The sequence below is a fragment of the Microplitis demolitor genome, chromosome 8 (genome assembly GCF_026212275.2).
Source record: "Microplitis demolitor isolate Queensland-Clemson2020A chromosome 8, iyMicDemo2.1a, whole genome shotgun sequence".
NCBI classification, from domain to species: domain Eukaryota; kingdom Metazoa; phylum Arthropoda; class Insecta; order Hymenoptera; family Braconidae; genus Microplitis; species Microplitis demolitor.
The window spans coordinates 12,975,315-12,990,665 of NC_068552.1; the positions used below are offsets into that span (position 1 = coordinate 12,975,315).

The 15,351-nt window shown below is 28.2% G+C and overlaps 1 protein-coding gene across 1 annotated transcript in view; it reads right to left on the reverse strand.

Annotated features, from left to right (window-relative positions):
* Positions 1-15,351, reverse strand: part of LOC103572897 (uncharacterized) — a 57,064-nt gene that overhangs the window by 36,809 nt on the left and 4,904 nt on the right. The window contains exon 2 of the mRNA XM_014443402.2: positions 3,230-3,493. Coding sequence (XP_014298888.1) covers positions 3,230-3,472 — 243 coding nt within the window. The 5' untranslated portion in view covers positions 3,473-3,493. The remainder of the gene's footprint in view (positions 1-3,229; positions 3,494-15,351) is intronic.

Here is a 15,351-nt window from a genome sequence, read left to right on the forward strand (position 1 = left end):
ATAAAACAATAAAAAAATTGGATTTAGTATAAGGGGAATGAAATATATTAAATTATTAACAATAAGACTAAAGCAATGACAATGAACTTAGGTCACGTGAGCATGTGGGATGTCCGGTAGAAGTTTGGAGTTAAGATCCTTCCTTCAACCTTCAAGAGCATGAGTCATTTCTTCCCGTTGTAATGATATCATATAAGGAATCTATTTATACAATATACACTGTAAAAAGAGCGGTGTTAAAAATGGACTCATTTTAACTCCGCCCGGTGTAAAAATGAAATTGCACCGATGTAGAAGGAGCAATACACCAGCGTTAAAAATACCGGTGTTAAAGCGGGGTAAACTGCGTCAGCTTGGAGAATGAATTTTAAAGATTATAAAACACAAAAAATATCAGTTCTTTACGAAAATTAATAAAAAATATCATTTATTAACAAGTATAGTGATTGAGTAAGTAAAAATATTCACAAAATAAAATATTTTAACACCGGTACAGAATATTTACACCACTTGGACTTACCCCGGTGATTTTTTACAGTGTATGGTTGCATGTTATTATTGCATTGATACTTTTTAAATAACAAATATATTTCCGTTTTTACCGTTAAAATTTTTGAAAATATTTCTGAACAAGGTAATTCTTTATGTGTGATAAATTATAGTTAAACTATTTACTAATTCTAATTTAATACAAAGTTTCAAATTATGTTAATATGTACAACTGAATCCGAGCAGTTAGAAACTAAGTTTGACAATGTCATTACGTAAATGAGAGGGTAGAATTAGAGGGTTTAAATTAAAAGAACACTGTATAAGGGTAAAAGAGAAGTTAAACAAGTGAAATTGTAGATCTATTTTTATGATTCTTTTTCTTTTTATTTTTTTTTTTTATATTTGCTTTGCCAATTATAAACTTGGGTAGCTCATTTACGTACTTCTCATTGCCGTTTATTACATTTCGTTTCAACTCATAACGTTTCAGTTTAGTTCGTCTACCAGTAGTTTTACGATAAAACTGTTTTAGGCTTCCACATTGCCGGCTAAATTAGAGAACTCTTCCGTTCGTAGAATTTTCTCTCTGTTAATGGATACATAAAAATACAAGTATTAATTTTACACAGTTTATGTATTTGTAACTGCAAACAGTGGGAATATTGATAAGAACTTCCTGTAATGTGTTTTTATTGTGGGAATTATTGAATTACGTTAAAACACCTACTGTGTACGTGTACAATTATTACAAACAACCTTGAACTCCAATACGATAGACTATTGCAAGTGACATCATGAGCCAGCCAAGTGCAACGCTTTCAATGATTTAACGCTCGAGCGTACGTCCGGATATTTATAATACTGTTGATAAAAAACACGACACTATTCACTAGTTACCAAAAGAGTAAACTTTAATTGGTTGATTGATGTCAATAAATAGTAAACATATTACTTAAATCATCATTACAATAAAGTACAGACTTTTTATTTGTATTTTTTTTTAATTACGTCGAGAATAACAGAAAGACAGAGAGACGAAGAATGAAATATAAATTATAGCTTGAAGCTTTGGTTGATGGTCGATGGCATATAAACCTTGAACCCAGCTCTACTTCAACCTCAAGACGGATAAATAAAAGCGTGGGTGCTGAAGAAGACCGGATGCGAACGCGTCGATGTCGTGGAAGTACCGGCGACGGTAACTCTCACCTTCGCCTTCGGTTCTTTGCTCTACTGCTGCTACTTCTATTCGCTATACCAGTAGTTGCGCAAAGTCTTTTTTTCAAGATTCCTCCCACGATGAACGAGTTTTAAATGGATGTGCGTATATAAATAAAGCATACAATTTAACAAGTCATTTCGATAAGATGTTGTATACTTGGGTTTTATATACCAAATAAATTCATCTTTCAATGGAAATAATCTTGCGCGTGTATTACTTGCTAAAATCACAACGCCCGGACTTAAGTTAATCACTTCCCGGAAATGAGAGACAAGCGGGGGAAGAGAGCCGTACTGGTACTATAACTGAGCAATGATTATTTGTAGTCATTTATTTTATTTTTTAATTTTTTAACCAGGTGTAAGTCAGAAGAATAAACTAGCAAATGTCTTCAATGACTTTTTTTTTCCTGCTTAATTTAAATCGTATTATTGTGGTAAGATGTATCATATTCCTTTGCAAAGAACCTGATGCTCTTAGCACTATTATCTTTTTAGTTAATTGACCATTTGAATATGCAGTTCTCTTTAACTTATCTTTTGTTGTTATGAAAATGCTCATGTTGATATTTTAAAAGAAAAAAAAATGCTGTTTCATAGTTTACAAAAGAAAAAAAAAAGATTTTAAAATAAGCTCTCAAACATAAATATTTTCAATAATTATTTTTGTTTTAATAGAGTTTAAAGAACCTAAATAAACTTTTTTAAAAGTTATACTCTTGATAACTTCTAAATATATTTTCAAAAGGATTTAGAAGTAGTGAAACTTTAAAACAACTTCAGGTTGAGATGTAAACTTCATCTGTAGCTTTCCATCTACAAAATCCCTTTTGACTAATTTCGAAACTCATCGAGCATTTAAATCTCATCAGTTCGTGTCTGGTTTTCACAGTCACTTTGAGTTAAATTCAAATCCAGGATAATGGAATATACATTTGAAGATACAGTATATAAACAATAAACAAATAAGACAATACTAAAATATAGGTCAAATTAATCAGCCGTTCCTAAATTTATTCAAACAATAATAATAATAATAAATGTCGTAGTAAAAGACAAAGTATCGACACACCCAGTTGCTTTTGAAATATACCGTATTATATGTATCACGTGTCGCTCACACACGTTGTTCTCTTTATGGTACGCAATAACATTCACAAAGACTTGATTGATCAGTTAAGTGAGATAGCGGGAAAATTAGGGACCGGTATAGAGAAAGTTATCGCGACCACGCCACACAACTGGTCAAAGGGCATAATTATAAGCGCGATACGTTAATAACACACCTTTACACAAAGGATTAATATCTAGTGTTAAATATTGAATAATTCAATCAGCGCAAATTGTATATCACATGTATACATATACCAATAATAGTTTTCTTAGCTTTATAATAAAGTGAAAGAAACTGTTAATCTATTTGAAATAAAAATTCTTCATAAGATACTTGATTGTAAGGATTTACGGTTGAACAGATAGTACACATTAAATGAAAATAAAGCATAAATTTAATTACCTGAACAGCGCTGTTGAGGAAGCAGTTATTCTGTCCTGGTCCATTGAGCAAGCCTTTAGTACTCGTAAAGCTCGTGTTGTGATCTCTGATGTCCTGCTTTAGATTTTGATTATTCTGCAATTGATACCGATCATTTATGCTACCGAGGACTTTACGATTGTGGGATGGTTGTAGATAATTTCCATAATCAATCGTGTCCTGAGACGCAACCTGTTGCTGTGACAAGCCCATAGTGGCGGTCATTTTATTCTTAAGTCATCGTGTCTGTGGAACATAAATATACGGTATGTTATTATTTATTTACTTCTTTACGCTATAACTTATAACTAACTAATTCAAACATTGCATTAAAAATAATCCTCGCGGTATATAAAATACATATTAGTCGACACACTCAATGTTCAACCTCTTTGGTGTAAACTCGCGCAACGGAAGGTGGAAATCGTTGACCTCGTTAAGAAGCGTGTGAACACAAGTATATCAAGGTTTTCTTCTAACACAAAACTATCTCGTCACGTATTTATGCACAAAGACTCTCATTAATTACTTGAGGATATAAATATATATTATATATATTGGCGCACATAAGCTAATGATGGCTACTAATTTTTAATTTTAAACCAGCACTTCATATATAACGTCACTAATTCCAAAAGAACATATTTTTATACACCCTTTTGGCTTTAGTCATAAAATTTAAAACCAAAAGGGTGTATAATTTTTTTTTTATTGCTAATTATATTGTAGACTTATTCTGGAGCTTAAAATTTGGAAAATAAATTTTATCTACGGAGAAAAATGCAAGTCAAAGTTAAATAATAATTACAATCACAATTAAAAATTTTCTATCTCAAATAAAAAATTACAATCCATAAAAAAAAATTACGATGATTTGTTGAAAATTAATATTTTATTTAAATTATTACTTTCTAGATTTTAATTTTCACTTATCATAATAATTACAATAAAGCTTCGTTAAATTTTTGGTTAGAAAAAGTCAATATTTACTTATTCATATAAAAATGGTTCAATCTTACAAAAAGTAGAAATTGTTATTAGAATTATTAAAAGTTAGCACATTAGTCGTAATTTTTCTTTCGTAGTTGTTAAATATTACATCTCCAATGTAATTCTACGTAGGTATTGTACATTTTAGAATGTCGGTAAGACAAATTGCTACTCCGGGAGATAAAATTACTATTTGAGATTGTAAAAATTACTATCTGGATTGTAAAAATTACTCGCCAGAATACATCTTTCACAAAGCGCGTTAACTAATATTTACTAAGTACAATAGTCAAAATTATTGGTACATCATAATTTTTATTTGTCGCTAGTAAATTTTATTTTGAATGCAATAATTTTTATAATCAACAGAAATTATTATTCTAAATAATATGTTGTAATTTTTACTTTGAGTTTTGTACAAATTTTGATTTTTTTTAACATTTTAAGATTACTTCTCAGTTTGTATTTTTTTTTTCAAATTTAGTAAAAATTACTTAATTTTTTTCTCCGTGTTCTTTTGACTTAAAATTTTTTTTTTCGCAATTTCTAGCTATAAAATAAGTCTACAAGATGGTTAGCAACGAAAAAAAAATTGTACATTCTTTTGGTTTTAAACTTTATGACTAAAGCCAAAAGGGCGTATAAAAATATAAGTCCTTTTGAAATTAGTAACGCTTTTTATTAATTCTTTTATTAATATTGTTATGTCAGTATAAATGAAGAGTGAACGCATAGTGGTGTAATGTTTTATAATATATTTATTTACTTGCTGTGAGATGTATATCTCACAGCTGATGTGACACCCACTATGCACGCAACAAGTAAAACGGTAATTCTAGTATTAAACGTCAGCAATAGTATATCTTGCCAGTAAATGCTTTAAAGTTTATTCAATTTATATAATACCATGCATTTACAAAATCAATGACTTGGCATCGTTGCGGTTAGCATATAAACTTTATGTCCAGCATGCGACGAGGACGCATGCCACTGTATAAAAAATATTTAAACACTCTGGAGAAACGTGACCTCGATCGATCTTTTAATTCCAAGGAAAACGACATTATGGGTAATATTTATTTATTTATATTTCTTAATTATTATTATCCTTGTATATTAACAATTGATGAGCATTCTTTAGTAATGACAAAAGAGAAAATAAAAAAAAACTATTAACTGCTAATGGTAATTTAAAATGTTTTTTTTTAGAAAACAATTTATTTATTATTCATTGATTCTTTTTATAGATTATTTTATTTTCGTCAATCTCTGTCAGCAAGTTCTGTAATGGGAAATAAAATTTTCCGGGCTAATGACGTGGAGAATTGTAAAGAGAATGAGTGTGAAAAAAAAAAAAAAAGAAAAAACAGAAGAAGCTTTTGAGGATAAGACAAGATGGAAAAATGTGGTAGTTTGTAGTAGTGACGCGTTAAACGAAATGTACAGCTGAGTAGACAGCTCTAATTCGAGAGCTTGCCATTGCTAGAGTGGTCAGAGCGTACGTGCTTGAGGGTGGTCTTGTAGTATCATCATTTTTATTATTTTCTTTATTTTATTACCCAGCAATCGGATTTGCTTTACTTCACGTTGAATTAACAACTCCTTTCTAAGTTTATCTACTTTAATATCTTTTAATTGATTAATTCAATTGGATTTATAAGTATGTAAACTTACAAGATTAAAGGCTTACACTGTAAAAAATTAGGAGTGAATCCGGAGTATTTACGGATTTTATTTAATTTCGAATTCGCTCCGTGACTCGGAGTCCCAAAGTTAAAAAAAAATCACTCTGTATACGGACTAAACAAGGGAGTTTGTTTTTCCAGCGAAGTGATTTCGAAATAATGTGGATTTTATTTAAGTCCGCATTCACCCCGATTCGGAATTTCAATACTAAAATGAACTCCTTTTAGAGGTCAATTTTACTATGAACCGTAATTTCAATATTGAATTAAACTTCCCTTCGAAGTGAATTTCACTCTGAGATAAATTTAAACTCTGAGATAAGACAATTTCACTCTGATTAAATAAAAAACAGTCATCTTAGGTCAGTAAACATAGATGTTTCTTTTTTGGTATAACCTTGCACTAAATTTCCGACCCAATATTTTTTTTATAAGGTTTACGATCACTTACTGAGTATAAAATCACAAAATCCTGACAGATTGCGTTAGAGCTTCAGGCGCCATCTTGAAAAAACGTTTTTGGCCGATATCGCAAAAACCATGCACTTCAAGGCAAAAGTCACAGAGACCATTATTGTAGAGAATAAAATTTCGCATCTTTTGTTTTCTGTAAACTTTGTTTGTAAAACTTACCGTTTACGATTTATAGCTCATATAATGAACCGGTTTTTCTATCTCAGCCGATAACTCTTATAATATTAGATTAATCAATAAAATACAGCTATCTAATTTTAAAAATGAATCTATCCTCTATAACTTTTGTTCAAAAATTTTTTTTTCTAGTATCGCCTCAATATCCACTCCGGATTTACTCCACGTTCACTCCGTTAATTTTTTACAGTGTGTAGATTATTTTGCTGTTAAAGAATAAAAAAAATAATAATGCCATAGTTATAATTTAAACGTAGTTTTTATTTAAAATTAATATTATTTTAAAATTTAATTATTTTGTTATATACTGTCATGAGTATTATCGAGTATTGAATAAAATTTTAATGTTTCCGGCATAAAATTAATTGTTATTCTAGTGTAAATCCATTGAATCAATAAAAAGAAAAAAAAAATTCTTCCGATACGTGGAATCAAACGCGGATCTCTTGGATGCGAGCCAATGCATACTATATTAGGTAATTTAATATTAAAATTTTCAATACATAATTGTTATTGCAGTATGTGTTTACAAATAAACTATTATTGATATTTTAAATATTTAATAAATGGATTAAAACAAATAATTTAATCATCCTCGATCATCAACAATAAAAAATTAAACGTGATAGTAATTTATTTTATAAAATGTTTTGGATGAATACGACAAAATTTAAAGTCGGAGGTCGCGGCTCCATTATTTCTCTTACCACGATTATCTCGTGTGTGTACGTGCCAAGCATATGTGCATGGGGTTTCTTATAGACGTGTATTTAGTCTTTTGAATAATAAAACCATATAATATACGCAGAGGTGCAAAGCTTATTTGTAATCTAACTGTGTCTCTAATGTGAGCTACAAGTTTGTTTACAAATTTTTTATTCTTCAACTCAACTATTTATATATATACTGTGATATCACGAAAATATAAATAAATTTTTATAATAACTTTTTTAATAAAATTGTTTTTTAATAAAATATTCATTACATTTTGTAATACGACAATAAAGTTTTCTTTGTAAGTAACTTGATAATTTGATTTTTTTTTATTTACACAAGAATGTTTTGAAAATTTATGTGACGTTGATAAACTTACTTTTAGTATATTGTGCATTTAATTAAATAAGGAATTTAAGAGAGATATTTCAGAGAATAGTTTATAAATTTAATTTTGTTTTTATTCACCAATAAAACAAATTTTTAATGTTTAATTAAGTTAATTAATATTATTGAAGTTGTTCCGTATACTTTTTATTATTTATGTTTACTTATTAAATATTTTTATTGGCATATGTTATTTCATAATTATAAATATTGTATGTAAATGACCTAAAAAATGATAACAATTTAAACTCGCTAAAAATATAATTAATTAAGCCAAGTTGAGTGTTTACGAAATTTATGTCTACCATTGTTAAGAATAAAAAAAAAGTAAAGCAAAAAAATGAAACTTTTAATACACATAAACAAGTGCCAAATCGACAATGGCTCAGTGTAAAATACCATCCGCAGCAATTTGTAAATGTCAGCTAACGCAATCTTCTGCAATGCGGGATTTCCGTCAAAGCAACGTAATGAATTTTTTTTTACTTATATTACTCTTGACTGAATCTTCTCTGCTAAAGAAAATTTACCCAGTTCACTATACGAGAATTTATTGACACTGATACAGCAGACTCCGACTATATAAGGCAACCGTGAGGAAAAAATAAATGAAATCTAGTATATTATATATGAAATGAAAGCAACACATTTCGTGACTACTTGCTGTATAAGATTTGAAATATATTCAATCTAATTTTTGTCATGTCAGTCATACTTGTATCATCAATCATATACAATTTATGTCGTATTTCTTTTTATGCAAGAAATTCAAATTGCATCAAATCAGGTATTGCTTCAATAATAAATACTTGGCTATTGTATTATTAAAAAATTAAATTAAACTTGTAATCATTTTTACGAAACAATTATTTCTCTAACTTTTAGATGTTGAACCGGTTAGGGTTTTAAGATGTTAAGTAACGAATAGCAATTAAAAAGGGATAGAAAAAATATAAATTTCAGTAACACACACACCAATAAAATGAACATCAGAATCTAAGCAGTGAAACTTTTTCTTTGCCAAGAGGCAGAAAGAACTCATAGTTAGAACAGAGCAAGGTAATCTCATTTTCAATTCGTTTTACTGGCATATTATTAACATTTCAACTGACCTCGTTCACTGCACAGAGAAATAGAAACTCAACAAAAAAAGATTAAATAAAATTTAATAAAAATCGCTCATGTATACTTGAAGCTTAAAAAATTTACTAAAGACAATGAAATACATGCTATCAATTCTTTGCAGCATGTTATTGTACATCATGATGAATCATGTGTGTATACTATATACTGTCAGTACACTTTAAATTAATTTAACAAATTGTTCTGAAGCTATGCATTACATCCACGCATACCTCCATGATGAAAACAAAAAAAAAATTTCTCTCGCTAATGACGTTCAGAAAAATAACTATGTGTTTTTATTCCATCAAGGTATGCTCTGTACCAAATGATTCTTTTTTACGGTCGATTAAAAAGCTTGGATGTGTATTTTTCATTATGTGACACCTCGTCTTTCATTCGTTTCTTCAAACCATCAACGTAAAACCTTCGAAGGTAAATATTCATGAGAAGAGTAACCTTTTTTTTTATTTCAACTATCTACATCTCTTTGACCTTTCTCGTATTCTCATTTTTTTATCACATCTCTTTTTCTAACTTTAAATCTGTCACGGTTTTATTTTATATATTTCTCTTCTTTTTTTTCGTTATTTGTTCGAGGATTTTCACGTAGCCGTAATATTTAAGATGGAAGAATATAGCTGTTGGAGTGGATAAAATAACTTAAGAATTTTCACTCTGACATCATCGGAAAATAGTCCAAGTCTCATGACGACAAAGTCTGTGATTATAAGAATGCAAAGAGACAATTCAAAACTTTCCAGCTTTTTCAATTCTTATCTCATTTCTTAATGACTCGCTGCATTCACAGCAACATTCTATACTTTACAGAATCTTAAAACCTGTGGAGAGACTACTAAAATAGCACACCTGCATGATATATATTTCAACTCGGCAATTTTTATTTTTCAATATATATCACATAATACCTTCGAGGTATTTCATTTTGAACGTCTTAAGATAAAGACACATATAATACCTACGTCGTAGTATTATTTAGGAATTTAATCAGAACGCTACTTGCTTTTAAGCTTTTTCTTTTCTTTTACAATAACATTTTTGGTAAAATTTCAAATTTATCAAAAACTTTTTATGAAAGTAATAATTTAAACCAAATATATTTATAACATTATATCTGCTTTAATAGAAAAAAAATATAATCACTAAAACGAAAAAAAAATAAATAACAAATTAAATTTAACAACCTTGAAGTCTTTTTTATTTTTACAAATGACCGACCAATTTAAACACACCAAATTCGACATGACTATTAACCAAAACGACCTAAAACCTCAGATAAAAATTTATGAGTAAGTCAAAAATATCTCCTCATCAATAACTAATTATAAAAATTACTAAAAAATTAAGTGTGTTAATGAGTTAAAAAAAACAACCTAAGTTATATTTTTCAGTTCATTATCTAATTTAAAAAAATAATATTTCTAAAGAGTTTTGGCGATTAGTTAAAATTTCAAACCAGAAACCCTAAAAATATTTAAACGTGTATAAGTGGATACGTGACTATAAGTATGTGTCGTATAGGTAATAATGATAAACGAAGAACGGGCCAGCAAACCTGAAGCTCGAAGTCACAAGGTAGCCAATTAAATGGGAACCCTTTTTAAACCACTCGACTCTGCAGCAATCATGGCACCCCACCTGCGTCTGAAAAACAGACAGGACCGGTCTTAACATACATATATATAATAATACAAGCCGAGTGGTTATTGCTGTAGATTCAAATTTTGAGGCTTCCAAGCAAATCATCACGATAAAGAAAAAGAAAAAAAAAACTTACCAAGACATCAACAATTACCATTAATAACTACAGGTGCGCCCAATTCCTTACTTTCAGAAGCGGCAAACTAACAAGGTTGAAGAAAAAATTTTAGACATTAAAATTTAGTGATATTGAAGTTAGCCGACGTCTAATAATTTGAAAATTTTTTTTAAAACTATAAAATATAAAAAAAAAATATTTAAAAAAAATGCACCTATAGTTTTTTTGATTTTCTACATGTGCATTTTTTTATTAATTAATTTTTTTTTTTTAATTGATTTGTTGAAAAAAAAATTGTCAATTGTCTGTTAACTTCAGGGTCATTCAAATTTATCAAATATTTTTTTTATTTTTTTAAACTAATCATTCTAGATCATCATAAATTAACAAATTATGTTAATTTATTTTAGATATTTAAAGATAAAAAAATTAAATTAAACATGAGGTAATTAGCTCATTACATCTATAATAATACCAAGATAACTAATTAGGCTATGATAGTTTGTGGAATAAAATAAAATAAATTGATACTATATTTATTATTGGTTTATTGATGAGGGGAAATGTGATTCCGTAAATTTTGAATAACTTGAACAATCATGTCAAGGCTGGGTCATATAGTTTGGTTGTTACCCCTCGATTTGGATATGAAAATAGACTAAAATAGCTTGGGAAAGTTGCCAAAGTGTTAAAAGAGAATAAAATATACTCAAGTATTTTGAGATAAATGTGACAAAAATAGATGTAAACTGTAGATATTATACTTTCATTTTAATTATTTAATTATTTAACTTTTATTTTTTGAACTAGGTGTTTTTAAATTAAAAAAATAAATGTACACTTTTATTTATCATTTCAAAAATCAAAAAAATTTGGTATTGTAATAGTAGAAGAATATAAAATTTTTTGTAGTTCATCTAACAAACGCATACCTGCGTAGTATTAAAGTTTGCACGGTTTCTCGAGTCACATTTTGTGGTCCAGGTGGATGAAACAAGGAGTAAAAAAAAATGATAAAATTTATTTTCAAAACCCGTTCTACCGGCTGGACGCACGAAACCTCTAAAATCACCTCTTATAGTGAAGATAGAAGATACAACTTTAGCTTCAGCCCGGGGCACAAGACTTGGCAGTAATTTTTTATCAATATAAATATACTATGTTGTGTTAAATGAAAATATAAATAACAAAAATTACGTAAATTTTGTTGGTGTTAATGTAAATGAGTTATATAAACTCACTAATTCATGTTGTTTAGACCGTTGGCCTTTTTATTATTTTATATTTGTCAAATAGAAAAAGGTTAAGTCACATGTGAAGGAAGTTATTGAAAGAGCGAAAATAATTTAATTATAAAAAATAATATGCTCAGAAAGTAAGATTGAGTTATTATCATGAACACGTACAGGAGAAAACGCGCGTATGATTACTCTCCTTATATACACTGGATCTGTGACGAATTACATCAAGGATAAAACATTATTTTACCGAGATTAGTAAGGAAAAAAAAACTTTATGTATTTTTTTTTATATTTTAAAATTAGAGATTGAAAAGTTTATTCAATGTTTAAAGTCTACAGTGATTGACTTTAATATTTATTTTTCTTACAACTTTCTTTACAGCGAGAAAAAAGGGCGTAAATTTTTTTCAACTATAAAAGTACTAATACTGAATGAGGACATGACTTTTTTACATCTTTTTTCTTTTACGACATTATACATGTTGGAATTTATAGATAAAATCTCCTTTCAATTATCTCTGGATTATAATACTTAGGTTTTGAAGATTACGTTATGATGCATCGTACTGACCTGAAAAAAACCGGTCGTCTATACCACACGTCGCGTTCTCTATTTGTCAATTGAAAATTGAAAACCATCATAAAAGTTTTCAAACCCCAATTTTTATTTCCAAGAAAAAAAAAATAATAAAAACTTTCCCAACATCCCACGACATGAATTATGTATAAAAATAAATATGCAATAAAAAAAATAATTTATCCGCACAAAAAACATTTAATATATTTTATTATTATTTTTATATATTTTTTTTTACTCAACTAAATTAAATAATCGCGTGTATCTCGTATCATAATGTGATAACCTCACGAAAGCTCAGGAAGTAGAACCTTGTCTAAAATCGCTGGGGAATATCTATAGTATTTTTTCATTTTTTTAAATAAAATAATATAGAATAAGCTTCAGTATAAAAATTACCGCGAAGTTGTTCACATCATGGAGTACGGAATTTTTTTGAATATAACAGGTTTGGGTGAAGAATACAATGAAGAAGCAGCGGTTCCATCATTCTCTCATCAACATGTATTCACATTATCAACCAAAGTCGATAGTAGAATTCAAAAAGTAGTTGATTTAATAATTATTACTTTTACTATATTATTAAATACAGTAATACTTTTATCAGTTTTCATGCGCAAGTCATTATACACATCAATTGGTTGTTATATATTGAGTTTAATACTTTCTAATATCGTCAACATTTTGGATCTATTGAGAAATATAATTGTGAATTGGTTTCATATAAAATTCAAAACTGATCATGATTACATAAATCAAGTTACTTTTCGCGCGTCTATTTGCACAGTTACAATGTTAACTGTTGATCGTTACATATCATTCTGTTGTAAAGAAACGTCATCTCACAGAGTTTTAACAAAAGCATCAGCGGCTGCAAAAGGTGTCATTATAATATGGTCATTTTGTTCAATTACAACAATAATGGAACTTCATCTTTATGATCATTATGTTATTCAAACAGGAATAATTCTCTCTGTGTTTACGACAACTATGTATTTGATTGTAACAACTTTTATAATTATTTTTTTGATTACAATGATTATTGTGCAGCTAAAAGAAAATAAAATTACTGCTGGAGGCACGTGGAGATCCGAACAATCCGATAGTCTTCGATTACTTGGTAAAGAACTGATGTCTAATTTCATTTATTTGTCACGGAAATAAATTCAAAATATTAAAACAAATTTATTTATTTTATTGTTACACATTGATTTATAATAACATTTTATATTAATTATTAGTCAATGGGATAGAATTTATAAAATAAGAGTCAAAGGTTTTCGGGATTTTTATGAGCAAAAAATCAGTATCTAATATACTAATTTTTCATTTTATTAGTCACCACTTATTCGATTTATGTATATTGTGAATTAATTTATAATGATGAATAAATGATATTTTAAGCTAATAATTGATCAGTGATATCGAATTTATAAAATAAAAGTTTGTAACTTTTGCAATTTTTCGGCTGGAAAAATCAGTATCTAAGATAGCAATTCCTAATTTGACCAATCATTACTTTTTAATATATGTATGCCATAAATTAATTAATTTTCACTAATAAATCACGTATTTATACACCTAAAAGTTATAATATTTACTTAGTTTTTGAAATAATTGAAACTACTTTGCATTAAGTACATAATAGTACTAATTATTGATAACAGATTTCACTTTTTACTGTTAATTATTAATTTTTAAATTCTGTTTTTTCCGTGTACAGTTGGAATTGTTGTTGGGTTATATATAACAATTGTCCCTGACAGAATATTTACTGTACTCTATTATACATCATCATTTTGCTGTTCACTATTCACCAGACACGTGTGCTTCTACCTCGCAAAATTTTCATCAATCATTTGTCCAGTTATTTGGATTGGAACGTCAAAGCTCCTTCGCCAATGTATTAAAGTAATATATCAAGACTTTTTTATTTAAAAACATTTAAATATATTTATATATGTATATAATATTATTATTTATACTTGTAATGAATTATTGTCAATAATTAATATTTGTCATGATCTTTTATCCAGAAAACTCTTTGCTGCCATTGGAGATCATGATATTCTTTTCATACAAGATGGATTCCATAAGCTATCTGATGGAGATATAAATGCTTGCAAGTTACTATGGACATATATTATATACTACATATAGACATAATACTACTGGTGGCCACTCCCGTGCATTACGAATTCATCTAGCGTGCTTTTGGATACCCAATGTTGGTTTGCAGCGGATTTTCAATGCATTCAAGAAGGAAAAGGTTTCAAGTGTGATAAAAAGCTACAGAGATAATATTGTCAGACGTATGTATTTATGTATATAAGAATCATTGAAATCCTTTTAACGGGCTCTCTATACTAAACACTAGTCAAAATGGTAAATCGGAAAGCTGTCACTTCCGTTAAAAATCAAAAATTTTATTCATGTATTCAAATTTATTTATTTTTTAAAATAAATTTATTAGTGAAAAAAAGATTGTGTAAAATATAAAATAATAATTTTTTAAAAATTTAATAGTATTTATAAATTTAAAAGTACTTTAGTTTTTAAAAGAAGTGTAAAAAATAAAAATTGAAAATATAAATTATTTATAAACTGAACGAAGGAAATTTGCTCATGAATGAGTAGAGAAGGAACTATAAAGCTAGAATGAGAAACAAAAACTGTTTGTTAAGTAAACATTAAAGCCAGACACCTTTACCAAACATATACTCCCACATAGTAAAAGAGTACATGCGTAACTTTTGAATTACTCATATGGTTCTTTGTAAATATACCTTTGTAAATTGCTAATTTTAATTAAAAATTCAAGAACCATCGATACACGAGAAGAGTTCTTTAGTCCTTTTTGTAAAAATATTCTTTATTTTAACTCGACGTTTAGCTGAGTTCAAAAAGACCAATGAACTTATGAATATATATATTTCAAAATAAAGATGTTGAGAAGT